Source organism: Xiphophorus couchianus, chromosome 12, assembly GCF_001444195.1.
Source record: "Xiphophorus couchianus chromosome 12, X_couchianus-1.0, whole genome shotgun sequence".
Lineage (NCBI taxonomy): Eukaryota > Metazoa > Chordata > Actinopteri > Cyprinodontiformes > Poeciliidae > Xiphophorus > Xiphophorus couchianus.
In genome coordinates, this window is record NC_040239.1 from 22,088,635 (window position 1) to 22,105,507 (window position 16,873).

General features: G+C 38.2%; 1 protein-coding gene across 2 annotated transcripts in view; it reads right to left on the reverse strand.

Annotated features, from left to right (window-relative positions):
• Positions 1 to 16,639, reverse strand: part of pdlim2 (PDZ and LIM domain 2 (mystique)) — a 41,952-nt gene extending 25,313 nt beyond the window's left edge. The window contains exons 1-5 of one of the 2 annotated variants that reach the window (XM_028033944.1): positions 16,339 to 16,639; positions 7,444 to 7,571; positions 5,334 to 5,485; positions 2,523 to 2,592; positions 1,941 to 2,092 (exon numbers count right to left, since the gene is read on the reverse strand). In XM_028033944.1, coding sequence (XP_027889745.1) covers positions 1,941 to 2,092; positions 2,523 to 2,592; positions 5,334 to 5,485; positions 7,444 to 7,536 — 467 coding nt within the window. In that variant the 5' untranslated portion in view covers positions 7,537 to 7,571; positions 16,339 to 16,639. Of the gene's footprint in view, positions 1 to 1,940; positions 2,093 to 2,522; positions 2,593 to 5,333; positions 5,486 to 7,443; positions 7,584 to 16,338 lie in introns of both variants that reach the window. The other variant, XM_028033945.1, reaches the window with a different exon arrangement.
• Positions 16,640 to 16,873: the final 234 nt, after the last annotated feature.

The window sequence follows — 16,873 nt, forward strand, 5'->3', positions numbered from 1 at the left end:
TGCAGGCTGAAGAAAAATGTATGTCAGATATTTTGTGCAAGATCTTGAAAACCCTTCTAATGTCACGTCATCTTGACAAAATGAGAAATTTTTTCCTATTTAAAAGATTAAATAGGAACAGTGAGCAAGATGTTTTCTTGTAATTTTTTTTTGTTTGTCCTGCAGTAGCTTTTGGGAATTTAAGAACATATTATGCCCCAGAAAATGTCCTAACCATCATGCCTTAGTCTGATTTCACATCCTTACAAAGCAAGAACAATTTGAATCTACTGATGATCTACAGTAGTTCAGCAGCAGATTCTTATTTATTATTTTAAAACTGATGACAAAACACTGCTGGGCTGGAACATTTATGAGTCCAGACAAAAGCAACAAACTGTTTCCAATAAAAATTGTCCAGGAGAGCGAGCAACTGCACCACACACACAGAAACTATGGTGAACATTCCCCATTCTGCCTTTTGTTGAACTCAATGCAAAAGAAGGAATGTGATATCCTGTGCATATCTTTTGTTACAACAGTACAACCCCATGGCTCCACCTTCTGTGTGTCACTCGCATACCTATTGACTTGCCTGTTGTGGAGTCAAGAGAGCACTTGGTGGTGTCTTTTGTAAAAACACAGCTCTGTTTCTGCTCTGAATACCTGGGCTTCTGAAAGACGCTCAACTGTGTTTATGGTCTTTTTAGAACAGGTTGAAGTTCTTTTGATATCTGTTTGTTCACTTATTGCACATACTCTTTTCTGAGCAACATTAGCAGGAGTTTGGAGTTTCTGAAATGTTATACGCTGCTTTATTTGTAACAGTGAAAGGATTCCTAAACTAGTTGTTTGTCCCCACCTTCTTGGTTCAGGGTTTCCTCCAGTGTATTAAAAGCATGGCATTCCTCCAAAGTTTACTTTCCCCACTGCCAGGCTAGATACACCAGTAACGGTGATGGCAACATAGGTTTTATAGTTGACGCAGCAAAGAAGGTGCTAGGCTGAGGGGTGAGCATCACTTGCGCCGTTCACATCCTGTGTTCGCATACTCAGCTCAGAACAAAAAACCTGGTCATTTTACTCTTCAAAATTTTGTTACTCGGCATGGACCACACACACCACCTTTCACTCAAACTGGTCTATTTAGAAGAGACTCTTGCAGAGCAGATTTGTCTATACCAGCATTAATATGATCTATGAAGGTGCTCAGTAGAATGATGCATTGTATGTGCATTTATATCTCACACATTGTCGCTCAGTACGCGTTCTGTCACGCACTTGGCTCTATGTGATTGCCTGCAACTTGATGAAGTTAATGTAAATGAACCACACCAGCAGTAAATAACAGACTGATGTTTATTTTTATCAAAGTATTTATTCGCTTAGATAAATAACTAATCATAATCAGCAAATCAAAACACTGCATCAAGTCACAGACATTACTAAAGATACTCAACATCTTAATACAAGAAATAGATGAATGTTATACCTAAGAATATTTAGTTTATTTATACCTAAAATGGACAGTAGATATTGGTAATATTTATTTAATCCTTGGGGCTGGCCCAAGGTAAAATGGGGCCTGAAGCAGGATATAATTCAGGGACGCTCTCTTTCTACTGAGAACATTATCATGACTAACAGCGTTTCAATACAGATTTGGTGGGATCTGAGAGAGGAGGACATGTTTAATAGGCCAAGATTAAAAACAACCAGTGAAATTTGGTTCTTTTTTTCTAAGCTGTATTTGTGAACAAACGGAGCTCAAAACAACTTTAGAAAATGTTAACACAAAAACATGGTGGGCCGCTGGTGGTCACCTACCACCTACCACCAAGCTTAGCATGTTTTCTGGTGGAAACTATGTGGCTATACCTTTTAGGAACAGAATCTATTTGAATCTGCATGCTTGAACACGGTGTACACTGATATTTACAGTATTGCGCAACAATAGCTACCTCTTGTTGATGGTTGGTGTCAGTCTTTCCCCTCTTCTTTCAGGGCTGACAGGAGAATATGATGAATAGGGTCCTGGGGACTGTGACGTAGGACTGGAGATTTTATACTCACTGTAGTTCTGGTTCTCGTCTCGACTCACTATGACTACCTCCTTCACAAAGAAAGAGGAAAGGAAAGAAAAATTACACGATTTCCTGTCTCTTTAATGTAACTTGATTGGACCCACGCCACACAAAAACATGTAATGTAACCATAACAGTTTAAGAAAACTGCATAAAGGCCACTGAAATCTCACTGATAAAAAAGAACAATGACTAAATCCCTATTGTGTGTTTCGCTGTTTTCCTCTTGAGGACAGTAAAGAACAACATGCAATAAACAGGTGTGCGATGTATGCACGAGTATAAGTGCAGCAAAAACTGCTGTAGTTATAATAAGGCATATATTAATATGTATTTGATAGCTTTTCATGGTATTAAAATTATGGTACACTTGAGGGTTTATAAACTACACCTGATGTTTGACTTCAAGTCATCAGACCAAATAAAACATGAAAAGTCCCTCAGAGGTCCAGCACTGACCTGGAAGCGTCCAGTGAGCTGTTCAGGGCTGCTGATGCCGTTGGTCTCTGTAGAGCTGGGAGTCTCGGGTCTTAAAAAGAAGAAAACCACAGAATTCAGATGGATTTTAAAGTCAATACCTTACAACCCAGAGTTTCATTTCACAGCTCTGCACCTGGGTTAAGGTCTGATCCAATTACAGCTGAATTAAAAGGAATGTTAGGCAGACAGAAACTTAAGGCAATATAAATATTCTGAGCATGTAAATCTGGTCTAAATGGAATTATGAAGATGCTGATGTATTCCTGATTATGCTGAAAAGGGGAAAGTAAAGATTTTCAAAAGAACACCAGGTATTTGTGAAATGTTTATTTTGCATATATTCTAATCCAATGTGCATCTTAATTTTTTAGACTTCACTACTATTCTAAACATGAGCATTATAGGCCCTGACACAAACATGTCAGCTGAAGAGCCGTAAATAGTCAGCTTCTTGGTTGATCCAATGTGGAGAGGCACACAGCAAGGCTGGGATGCTTGTGGTAAATTGCCATGAAGGAATCCTTCTAGTGGCCTTATGTCCACACATTGCATTCAGAGGAGAGATTGTAGGAATTTGACTGCTAATGCACCATCTGTTTGCCATTTCTCACTGATGACCTGCTGTAGGTAAGAAAAACTAGATTTGAAGACTTCCACAGCTGCAAATGCCCCCAACTACATGGGTATTTACTGGAATCAAGGTAAATTCAAGAATTAAAAAAAGAAAAAAAGAGAGAGCGAAAGAGCAATTGGGCATTAATTAAATCCATATGAGGGATCTAAGGCAAAAACCACTGCTAATCAACAAGAACAAGGACACATCTGCAGAAAATAAAAACACGTTGAGGAAAATATTCAGTGGACTGTTGACATAAAAGTGGAACTATTTGGAAGGTGTGTGCCTCGTTAAATCTGTCTTAAACTAACAGTATTTGAGAAAAACAGTCTACCAGTCAAAAATGGTGGAGGCTGTGTGATGACCTTTGGCTGGGCTGCAAACTCAAGCATACTTGACTGTTGTCCTCTAAAACAAAAAGAGACTAAAGACTAAAACCTTCATTGTGCTTGATATAAAACAAATCTACATAGAAGAGTAGGCCACAATTCCCCCCAAAAATAGTTTAAAGTTTTTTCCGTGAGTTGGCAGAGTAGGTGCTGAAGTGACCAGAGTTTTCTCATGTCGATCATAAAGTAATTCATCTCCAAATGTGTTTGTGGGCATTTCTGGTCAGCAGGCTACTAAGCTTTTCTTTTGCTTACACGGGAGACAAATTCAAATGTTTGGAAATATTTCTGGTTTGTGAAACTTCATGGTGTTTGAATATGACAAACAACATCGTTTGTCATGCATTATTATTATAGATGGCAAGATATGAGAGTCATGAAGGTAAGCAGTTCTGTCTGAGCCGGCAGCCTGACTACTTAACTCACTGACATCAGGGGTGATGAAGTCCTGGTAATAAAGTGTCATTCTTAATAAACCCATGTGAGAACTGCTGCATCATTTATCAAACTACAACCTCTGCAAACTACCACCTACTCAACCCCACATGAAATTATTTAGTAGTCTAGACTTACAAGAACCACTTTTAACTCGTCTGTCAATACTCCTCCCAAATGTCCGAGTTTCTGTATTCTTACAAAAAAAAATCAATTTAATCAGCAAAGTTGTGTGGTAAAGTACAACTTAGGTTGTACAATTAAGATGAGAAGTACTCAGTCAGCATGACATAAAATATTGCAAAAACTGAGAAGCCACGTTAAAAAAGAAAAGCTACAAAGATTTAAGAGATTAGAAGAAGGCTATATAGATTTTCTAACTTGGATGCTACTTTCCGTTAGATATCCCAAATAAGGTTTTGCCATCAGTACAAAAACAGCCAAAACCTGGTTATATAATTCCAGCTTCTTTAGGAAGCTGGAACTACAGTAATAGCTTGTGAAATAGTTCACAGACTACTTCTCTTTTGAAACCAAGCAGCTGCTAGCCATGAAATAAAGAAAACTAAGCCCAATAAATCAAAAGGTAATTGGTGCAAATCTATCTTAAATTCACACCATAGAGTCTGTATATAACTCAAAAGGCCGACTGGTTTGAGCAACCACACTAAAGAAGGCTGTGAGGTGAGTTTTAGGTGCTGAAAACCCCCTGAGGGTTTGTGTGATCAACAACAGGGCGGAGGCTGCACAGTGGCATTGTACCGGGCAGCCAAGGAGTAATGGTGTTTTTGGCTTGACTGTAGACATGAGGTCAGGAGGGAAAATTTCACTCACATGGACGTAGGACATCCGAGAAGGAAATCTGTGGAAACGTGTGCAAGTGTGTCTCAGTGGATGTTTGCATGCCATAAGAGAACAAGACAAACAGATCAACCCAGACCACAGCAGAATTTAGGGAGGATCTCCAATCAAAATGCCAGCCGACAGAAGCACAGGCTCATAGGAAAAGTTTTCAGTAGCATTCAAACAGGGTTTCTGCAAATCTTACAAGGCCTATTAGGAGGGAGCGGGGAAAGGAACAGAGTGGCTCTCATACATCCTGGCATTTCCCCTGATTACAATCACTTGTTTTGTTTGTACAGTGCTTGCTTGGTGGAGGTGAACACAGCGCAAAGATTGTGGCTTTGGAACAAACAAACCATTGGAACAAACAAACCATTTGGGATGTAGAAGATATTTGTGATGTTCAAGCATGTCCAAAGCATTTGTTTTGTTTATATATCCAACATATAAATATCTGCAAAACTAAGTCTACAGTTACTGTAAAAGAAGATCAGTGTTTTTTTGTACCTCTCCACCAAAAGCTGCAGATGGGTCTTTGAGTTCTTGATTTTGTTCTGGGCCTCCACATTCAGCATGTCAGCTGTGTTTTCACCGTTGATTTCCAGGATGATATCACCAGCATGCAGGTCTGCTTTCTCTGCCTTGCTGCCTCCATTGACCTGTTAAGAAAAATAAGGTCCAGTTACTGCCGTACGTCCTAAACATAACCTCCAATTGAAGTCAGTGGGCAAGCCACACAATGAGTGATAAATAGGAAAAATGTGCAGAGGAAATGAAGTGCTCGTTAAATTCTTTACAGAGAAAAACATGCACATAGGACTGGCTGTGCTGTGCTGATTAACAGTGGAAGTATTTGTGACACTCTTGTGAAGAAATCCTTATTGTGACATTTCTTCATAACTTGACAGGCTCTGACCTCTACTACAAGCGTCACCACACGTCAAACTCAGTACTGCACCACCACAAAGGGATTTTCAGATTAACGAGCCAAAACATCGCATCAGTTACTCCCCTTCTACAGTGGCTGGGAGGGGTTTTCAAACCATTTTTTTAACCTTTCGCCATTTTGTTAGGTACTAACAGGGCTGCCTCATCCATCACAAATTCATAATTCTAGCAATATCCCTGAATGCAATAGAATAGAATAGAAATATGCTTTATTGTCCCACAGTGAGGGAAATTCAATATGCACATTGCTACTGCAGTAAAGCCCTAATTACAAATGCAAACAAAAACAATGATGAACAGGATTGAGAGTTATGAGCAATTTAGCTTTGTTTAATTGATTATGTAAGATCCAAATAAATACATTGAAGTTTGTGGTTCCAATATGGGGTAGCAATACTTCTGTAAAGCACCATAACATCCGCAAACATGCATAGGAAAAAAATATGACAATAATGCTGTATCTTTAGACATAAGGATGATATTTGCCTGTGTTTTACTGACAAGTTAAAAAACAGGCAAAGGAGCAAAGAAAAGTCTAAACATGAGTAAAAAGCCAATCATAAAAATTGGAGCAATGAAAAGGAGTCCAAACAGAAGGCCATTCAGCATCCAGTTCGCCATTCAGCTTAGAGAAGTATGAGGCCAGAGGTGCAATGTCAGTAGGCAGACTTGGAGGCAAACAGGAGTTGCTGTGGTGACCTACAACAGTGCATGTCTTCTCTGATCAGAGCAAGCTTGATTTCACAAACACAAAGATCAGCTAGAGCTTCTTCTACGAAGTTTAGACTCCAAGACAAACAGAGGTAAGCCATATTTCAGGTCAACAGAATAAAGAAGTCAGGCACGTCAACACTGAGCCGTTGCCAAAAGCTTAAACTTCTCCAAACATATCGCTACAAAATCAATCCTGTTAAAAAGCCTCAGTATTTCCCATGACAGTTTTTCAAAACAGTTTCTGACATCCCCATTATTTACAAGTGCAGGCATTTTCTTTTGGCATTTGCCATTACTTATAGGGCCAAATACTAAATGTGCTTTAAACTTCAGGCCATTGAGGCATAATATATCCTCAATGGTATCAGGAACTACTGAAGAAGGGTGTTGCTGCAAAAGGGAAAAAATAAACTGTTGTGAAGGACCAGGATGTGCAGCGAGCAGGTCAGGGTGCCTCAGTTATGCAGAAGTCAGTCTGAGCAAGGTTTCCGGATTTTGTTTATTTCACTCCACATGATTACTGCTTCTTCTTTTCATGTTGCACCTTTTGTATGAACTGGAACATATCTTGAGTAAAAAACATGAAAATGGTTCATTTAAGGTGCAATGGATGCACCTGCTGATGCACAAGGGATGAACAGAATCTGATCCCCACACATTGCCCTGTTCAGACCAGACATCCTTCACCTCCCACCTCAACTTCCACTGCAACTGTAATCAGTGGCTTCCTTCCAATACCGTCCACATCCACTTTATTCTAACACATCCAGTATTAGAATACTAGGAGTAGTCAAGGAAATGGGCATGACACAGCAACAGACATAAACAAAGACAAGAAGAGAGATGAAATGAGGAAGTTTGCTTTCTATGACATACCATTACAACGTGCATTTTGTGAGGAAACAGAGGATACAGCCTTTTACCTAAGATAAGTTTGAGTAAAATGAATAAGTACCTTTGATACGGTAATGGCCTTCTTGAAGTCCCTTCCTCCATATATTCTGAAGCCCCATGGAGAGGGGCCGATCAGGTTCAGTGTTAGTGCCATTGAATGATCAGATGAACACAGGCTCAAGTTCAACCCTGAAAAAAAAAAACAAGGACACTGTAAACATGACATTAGATGCAAGTGATGTGCCAAACCGCAGCTTATGTGCAGCTCAACGCTTTCATCAGCCGTACATTTCTTTCAGCCAGACTTAGCATTAGATAAAATTGTGAAGACAGTCAACATTTCAGTGAGCTTCCTTTCATCTTCATGTTGACTGGTTTAAGTCCCCTTGACATGGATTGTGCAACCACATCAAATAGGAATGGGAAGAATCTCAAACCAAAGACATCTGACTAAAATTGCTCAAGAGCCTGCAGAGCCAAAGACTCATTAAATCCAACTGCTTCTTCTAGACAACGAAAATAAATAAACTAAATCCTCCAGACAGAGTGAACAAGAAGCGAAACATTTTATCAGGGCTCACTGCACCCATTTACACATAATGTGTGTTTATCCAATATACAGCAGTGTATAAGGATCTGGCATGTTTGACATATGGTAGCGCTTTAAGACATGAAACACTCACATTACAGAAACAAAAGTAATTTGTTTAACAATTTCAATGGTCAGGATTTGCATGATCATTTACAGATTCTGTAATATTCTATTCGTCTATGTTTCTAAATCTATTGCTTACAGTAATGTTAGAAATTCCAGCATTTAAAGGGAATACACCCTTTAAACCTAAAAATTTAGCATTCATTTCCCTTAGTATTCAAGTCTGCATAATTTATCCTCAAAGTTCTTTGACAAAGCTTGAAATAAAATACAATTTGGTTAAATTTAAACCACATAGGTTTTTTTTTTTCTTAAATTAGTACTGAATTCACATTGTGTCTAAAGATTTTCATGTGGCTAAATGAACTTGCTAACTATTAGACACAGAGGCTGAAAAATAATGCGGAGATTTTTCCAAGCTAGTATTTGGTAAACGTAGGTGAAACCAAGACCCAAAGGTGTGCCAAGTACCAACTTCAGCCCAACATAGCACAGGTACACAAACCTACAGTTTAATTATTCCCTTCTGTTTCAATTTATTCATTTTGCACAAATCATTAAAAAAAATTACCTTTATTTTTGTTAAAGGGTCAGCACTATTGTGCTTTGTGAAGTGTCTAGAGATTTGGTTATGCATAATCTGATTCAATTTATAAAGCAGAAGTAACACTAAATAAAAACAGATGAAAAAAAGGCTTTTCAGATGCAGTTTTAAATACTGAAAAATGATTTTTTTTTTTTTTAAATGCATGTTGAAATGCTGATTGGTGAACTGGACCGAATCATTTTTGGCAGTCATGCTCCTTGTGAGCATCAGAAATCTTTCAACAGGTTGTACAAGACAATATTAGCAAATGTTAGGCTTGTTTGTTTCATGAAAATTCGTTTTCCCCCCATTTATTCCCATGTTCTCTGACAACATTATAAAGATGATGTCAACAAGGTACAAAAGGGTAATTAGATAAGAAACTACAGCATTGATATCCTTTACAGGAAGCCTAAGAATGGCTAAAGGGTAAAGGACACATTCCTTACAAGCTGTTACGTAGTTTATGCAAATCAAGCCTTATTAATTTATATAAAATTCAGATTTTTTTTGTCCCAAATGAGCTCAAACTGCTGCTCTTTGACCAAGCTATAACTTGTAATTAGCTTCAGCTTACCCTGTTAATTGCTGTGTATTAAGTTTGCCTGTTATTGAACTGCCTACACAAACATATTTGTAGCAATACAATGTGATGATGGGATAACTACTGCATGTACATACATACATTTGAACTATAAACATACATGCAGAGCTGTTGTGACTGGGATGGATAAAAAAAAAAGAAAAAAGTAAATGTGTAGGTGGATACGTAGATGATCCTGTAAGTCATTTTATTATATACACTCTACTGAATGCAAAAAAACCAAAAATAAATCACCTGATATCTAATTTTTTATTCAAATAAATAAACAACCTAAAGGAAACAATTCTATAAAATTACAGCAGGAACCTCTTAGTTTTAAAGGTTAAAATAACCCAGTAATAATGGAAGAAATCATTAAAATAAAAAAATGATTAAACGAACAGGATGTAGGAATAAAAGTACAAGTGGTTTTTTTCATATGTATAGGTTATAATGTGTAGCTTTATCAGCTAACAACTAGCAGATAATATGGTTATAAAGTCATTCTCAAACTACTGTGCTTAAAGATATGTCAATTTTATTCTACTGAAAGTAAATGACTTAAAAAGCAATAAAATTCCCGCCAATTATTTTATAATGGCAAAACAGATCGATTGGAGATCCGAGTCACTGATGGCGTTTCTTCCCTCTCCACATTATAAATCAACAGATGTCACATGCTTAAATAAACTGCACACTTAAGATTTCAAAATAATTAAAAAGTTTTATAACTGCAGAATAGTGAAAATGAACTGGGAAATGTGACCAACAAGTCTCCCAATGCTTTTAGCATCCAGAGCTAATATGGAGACTAAAACTGATACAAGTCAACTTATAGCAGAAAGGAAACATAAAATATGAAGATTAGAAAAACATTGCAGGCTCGAGTAGATCTAGGACAGCAGTCACACTCCTCCCCTCCCGCCCCCCACGCCCATTTCATTGTCTGGACATTCCACAAGTGTTTAGGACAAACGGTGCATACCTAGTTTCTCATTAAAACTCTTGGCCAATTAACAGGGTTACTGGGCTCACCATCATTAGGGTCTCTTAATTACTGTGGCCTGCAAAAATAGGCACAGTAGTGCTAATGACAGGGAGCAACCGCCCCAAACTTTCCCAGCCTCTGGGGGAGTCTTTTAGCTGTAGGAGTGTCTGCAGCCGTTCCTATAAAGTGACCAGAACCACCCCAGCACCCTGCCAATTTTGTGAGTCCTTACTGCTGGCATCACACAAATAAAAAGAGGGTGACAGCTGTGGCTGGGCTCAGAGGCTGGAGAAGAGGCTAGAGAAAAATACAGCAGCAGTAAGAATCAGTAGTGAAGTTATGTATGATGTACAACTGGAGAGATTACAAAGTGAAAGCTGTTTGAGAAAGCTTTCCTTTCCCACAGTCGCTGTCTAGCAGTTGCCAGCACACAAAAAATGCTTTGCTCACTTCTTGTTGCCACAAAAAGTAGTAAATGACTCAGTCACATAATTAATGTGGAGCATTAATTAATTAGATCATTTTGTCTGGTTCTGCATCGGCTGTAAAGCAGGACACCATCCTGATGAGAAATCGCTTTAAGCTGTGGAAAACCCACTTCTGACGACAGACAGTTTTATGACTTCGCCATAATCTGCTTGCCAACGAATTAATGTGTGACATTTGACACACAACGAGACATGGCATACTGAAACAAGTCTGGATCACATTCTTCAATATTGTATTACTAAAAAAAAAAAAAAAAAAAAAAAAGATTTTTAGCAAAGGGATAAGTTGGGACACTCTATGCCCTAATAGTCTACTACAGTATGTTATTTCATACAAAGAATACCAATGAGTCCAAGTTCTAGGTTTTGACTAGGCCCCTGTTTTACATTTCAGAGTTTTAAGTGAGTCTATGGTAGATTTACCGGTACATTTTGGATCATTGTCATGTTTCAGGATCCAGATTTGCTTCAGCTTTAACCTTTGTACAAATTACCTCACATTTCCCTCAAGCTCCCTCCCTCTGACACACAGTAGGATTCATGGTGGATTCAATGGTGATGAGCTGATCAAGTCCTGCTGCAGCAAAGCATCTAAAATCATGATACTACCACCTCCATGCATCATTGCCGAGGAGGTGGTCTCCACATGTGTACAATCTCACTTCAACAGAATCTGAAGTCAGATTCCTTGTTTGTTCACACAATCCTGGCCAATAAAGCTGATTCTCATTCTGTAGAAAATATAATTAAGTTTCAAGATAGAAACTGACATTTTTTACAAATAAGATTAAAAAATTAGTGCAACTTTACTTTATCCGCCTTTTTTCAGTCTGTTCATTTTCACAGAGAGATTCTTCTTTGGGTAAAGTTCAAGCATGTCATGTTCATACGCAATATGTTAAAGACTCTTTGGCACTTTGCATGTCTAAGAGCTTATCCCTACAGGCACAAACAGAAATCCGATATGACAAGACAGCATTGCATTCAACTCAATACTCACCACTATGATTTTCAGAAAATCTTGACAGTTCAGCCAAAAAATAAAAACAAACAAAAAAACCACTTTTGTGTCCCACATTTAATAAAATGATTTGTAAAAAATAAACAGCTTTTATTTTGTGAAGCAATATGTACTTTGAAATGAAGAAAATTAAAATCTCCATAGACTGAAGCACATTTCTGTAGATATCTTTTTCTTGTAACAAAAGGCGCATGCAACCATTACCACACAGACATATAATATCTAGCATGCAATCATCAACATTTAACCTCTGTACTTATGGGTTATTCAAGCTGAATAATTGATGCCTGTGCATACAAGTCTGAAACTGTGCATGTAGCTGACTGGAGTGAGGTAAAATGACTAGCCTTTGATGAATCAGTAACTTTGTTTAGCATGGCAACCATTCCTTATGTTTACAGGTAAATTTGTGTGGAAAGAATGAGCTTAAGCAGAGAATTATTGCAAAAAGTCGGATCGTTAATATAATAGTAAACATCACGGGAAACAATTAAAATCATTGCATTTAACAATGCCAACTTGCTAGATTAGCACCTAATTTTTAAACAGGAATGAAATTTGGAAAAATAAGTTGCTTCCAAATGCGCTTTAACTGGAACTTTCGTACTCTGATAAAATGTTAATTAGATCAATAAAACTCCTGGCCACCTGACCACCATTTCTTTTGCTTAACTAAAACTTTCCTCCCCTGTCCTTAAAGGAATGTGTTAGAATTTTAGAAGATAGGTTCTACTGAAAATGTTTTGGGAAATTAACAGCTTACCTGCAGTGAGGAACTCAATTTTCTTCCTTATTTAGTCTAAATCCACATTCATCGGTCCCTTTTGCCTGAGCCAACAGTGGTCCCATGGGAGGAGGAGACCATAGCAGACTTATAACAAATCCAGAATCAATTATGTTAGTGGTTTATGCAAGCATTATTTTTATGCCATAGAGTTTTTATGATTAAATTGGCAAGCTCATTATTATTTACATTTTCAGCTTTTATGTCAGACAGTTTCCGACAGCAACATGTTTCTATGTTCAGTTCTCTGGATCACTGGTTGTGTAAAACCTCCCACATTCAGTTGATCCATAAGTAATCATCAACCTCTGAGTAAATAACTGCACAACTAATGTTCAAAGGTTTTCAAAATATCATTCACATAAATAAGACATTTTGGAGTTTGTTGTTGTAAGACGATAGAAATCTGGTATGATCCAACTAGCTGTTATCTTGATCTTCTACCTACTTTCACTCTGGGATTATGAAATTATTTAATTGACCAACTAATCTGGATTTATAAAAAACAAAATACCAAGAGAGTCATTCACAGCACGTAGGACATTACTCAGTCACACAACATCAAGCTAAAGAGATTGAACATTATAGTAGATATATGAGAATTTTTTTATAAAAATAAAAATCTTATTTTTGTTAGTGGTAAAGTTTAGCACCAATATCAAGCTCTGGATCAGATGCTAACATTAGCATCTTATAAAAGTTATTGTCACAATGCTTGTAAACGGGTATCTTGAATGATGAAAGTAACTAATATAAAAGGGGAAGCAAAGTTTCATAGCAATTTAAAGGAAGATATCAATTAGCCAATAGCTTCAGCCTCCAGGACCAATGAATTTGGACTTATACTAAATTAAGATACCCAAGATGTTATCGACTAACTATCGATAGTTGATGTTATCGACTACTTTTTGCTAAGCCTCATTTTAAAATAATCTCAACCTATCCCTTTAAAGTTTGGGTTAAAATATACTTAACTGTCTTCCCAAAACTGAAATAGCATCAGTTGAACAGAGGAGACAAATGTAACTTAGAGCTCTGTTGTGGAGTAACATGTAGATGAAACACTGTAGCTTCAGGGGAAATATTCCCAACATGAATCACAGACACTTGTTTAGCCTCTCTCTGTTTGCCTTTCACAAAATGTGAAGCTTCCACAACCCACTTTAGCAATGACATCATATGCCGACTCTAACTTGGGTGTTGTGCACCGCACCGACAGCTCAACCAACTATACCTGAACTCACACCCTGTGAACAAAAAGGAGAGGAATGCAGCAGCATAGCCTCTTCCTGGGCAGAGAAGAGGGAAAAAAACTTCCCGTATATTCACCAAATCACACCCATTTGGTCAGATATAGCTGCAGTCCCCAAGGAGATGAGAAAACATCAAACAACAACAAGGTTTGTGATGTCAAAAAGGGGTGTATGTTCATTATCCTTTGTGTCTAATGTCGCCATATTTAATTGCTTATGTGTCAGCACATTAATAATAAGCTGAAACATACCTGTAATTTTTGTGGGTTACTCCCTTTTCGAAGGAGAAAACTTCAAGGGTGGAGGCTCATCTTTAGCATTCTGGTCTACAAAAGCATTACATGAAGCACCACAACAGTGGACTGGAATGAAACTTTGAAGCAGTACTTGATAAAGACAAAAAGATGCTTTTTACTCAAAACTCCTTGTATCGCATTTGATACCACTGTTCTTGCTAAGGAAATCAGACAACAGCCTTGACTGTTTCATAATTGGAGGAGCTCACCACATCCTCAACACACACTGTTGCATTTTTAGTAAGAAGAACTTTGTTCATTTCACTGCACCCTCAAAATACACAGCTACAACGTTATGTTTCCAGATTCATTGCCAATGTTCGCTGAGCATCCGTTTTTCATTTTTGTGCTAAGTTTGACTCTGAAACTTTGCACAAAACTTGAAATGAAAGCAAGAGTCAAAACCCGTCTGCTGAAACTAAAACACAGACTTCCTGCTGACAAGAAACATGCAGACCTTTCTTTTGCGGCATATGTGTTACGGAACACAACACAAGAAAATGCTCATCTAAAAACGTCTTCAAATATTTACTTCGCTTTAGGGGACCACAACTGAAAAACAAAAAGACATCTTTTCATCAACTTCTACTTGTTTTCTTGAAAAGCCTCTGTTTGTTTCTACCCAAAATTATAGTGCGACTGTCTTTGGTTTTGGATGACTTTAACCAGTTTTCATCTAGCAAGCGTAGCACCAAACTGTCAGTACAAGAGCAAGAGGAGGGTAGGTAAAACACAGAGATGAAAGACTGCCAGACACAATGGAAAACATATTCAAATTGCAATCACAGGAGTATTGAGAACAAGGCTGAATTACTGTGACTGTTCAGGGCTGTGCTCTGAAACCCCTCAAGTAGTTTTCCATCTGCTGAGCTCGCAGTCAGGTCCAGTTATTTCTAAAGACCTTCTGTGAAGTGCAGCAGGAGAGGAGCATGCCTATCCAGACTTTTTTTTTTTTAAAAAAAGGGAAGAAATGCAGCACTAAACGGCTGACTTTTCAAATATGAAGCATGAAAGCACATCATTACCGTTCAACAGGCAACTCTAAAGGTTAGGAGGGTAACAGAAACAGCTGCTGGACTGATGTAATGTGTCTGGGAGCTTCAGAGGCTTGCACCTGGTTCAGTGCCATCACAAATCAAACTGAATACCTAATGAAAGAAACCTTCGGAACAGAAACAGGGAAGGCATCAACACATGTCAGTTTCTTAAAATCTCACCACTGACGACCTTTCTTCTTTTTTTTCTCATTGATTTGCAAGCTTTTAAAGTTTTAAAACATCAGGCCACATCATATTTACATGACCTCCTCTACACCAACACACACCTTTGAGAGCACTTTGCTCAATCAGCTGTTTTCCTTTTGATGCAATGCTTAGTGCAACATCCATCCATCCATTTTCTGTTCACCCTTGTCCCTAATGGGGTCGGGAGGGTTGCTGGTGCCTATCTCCAGCTACGTTCCGGGCGAGAGGCGGGGTACACCCTGGACAGGTCGCCAGTCTGTCGCAGGGCTTAGTGCAACATGAAAGTGTCAATTTAATGTTCAAATTTACCTGCCCTTTGACCTGAGTATGCACAATACCTTAAGTAGCCATGAGTAGTCCAATGAAACTTGCTCATGGGCCAGGCATTATGTCAGATTAAACACAACGGTAAATGGTCAGACAAGACAGAGTTGGGAGCTACCATATGTCAGCACAAGATCAAGAGTATGGTGGCAAAAGTAAGTGGAGAAGTGAACATTTTGGGTAAAGCCTCTTGAGTTCAAGGTCGTATGTTCAGGCTATTGGAGACATTTCAAGGACTGAGACTTTTCAAGGTAAATGTTTTGCTTGTTAGAGGAAGACCCACTAAAAATTATAGACTTCAAAAGACTTTCCTCATATGCCCATCAAAGAAGTTGAATGGTCTTTATCAGATGATTTTATTTCAAAATACTGTTGATTGTTTATAGCTCATAAATGGTTTGAGTACTTATATTTTTTTGTTTTAATTCTATTGTTTAACCAAACTGAATAGCTCTTTTGTCAACCTTCAATGTTTTAAATCAGATGTAGAAATAATTTTGTAAAATTGTAAAATTTTTTGTCATTTATTACTTCAGTTATTGTGAAGCCACAGTTGTGAATTGTAACTTTAACAAGCCCCGAAGGCTTCAATATAAAAATAAATCTAGGTATCCTGCTTATTAAATTAAACCCACGCTACTTGTTATACAAAGCTGTATGCTGTATGGTGAACTCCCACAAGTGAGCTCTGTCAAACAAAATGTATAAAGATGGGAAATAGCGGAGCTACTTACCAAGTTAAATGCGGTGCAATTAAATCTGTCTTCTCCTCCACCTGTGAAATGGTATTTCTCAACTACAAAAAACCTTCTGCAGCCAGCAGTCAGCACGGTTAGTCGCTGCAGTCTGGCAGACACTGTCACCAAAACAGTTATTTTAAAAAAAAGAGAATAAGGGCAGCTTTTAAAACACCGGAAAGCCGCTGCTGCTGCTTCTCAGCCAGTCGTGTGGAAGGTTCAGAAGGCACGCGAGAATGCCAGCTGTGAGCGCGCGCACTGTGGTATAACCAGGATAAGCTCGCGATGCCATGTGCCGTTACCAAAATAAAAAAAGGTTGACACAAGCTGAAAGTAAGGGGGCGTGTCTTACCGCAGAGCAGAGCAGGGAGCAGCAGATAATCGAGCTATTGATCCAAAACCAACTGAGCTTTGTGTCCATGCGCCTCCTACTGACAGCAAGTGGGACGTGCAACAGGAGACAGGTTAATTGAGGAGTTTGAGCAGCTCTATGAGAAAGCTGAGTTTAAAATGTGAAATAAAAAGACTTGAA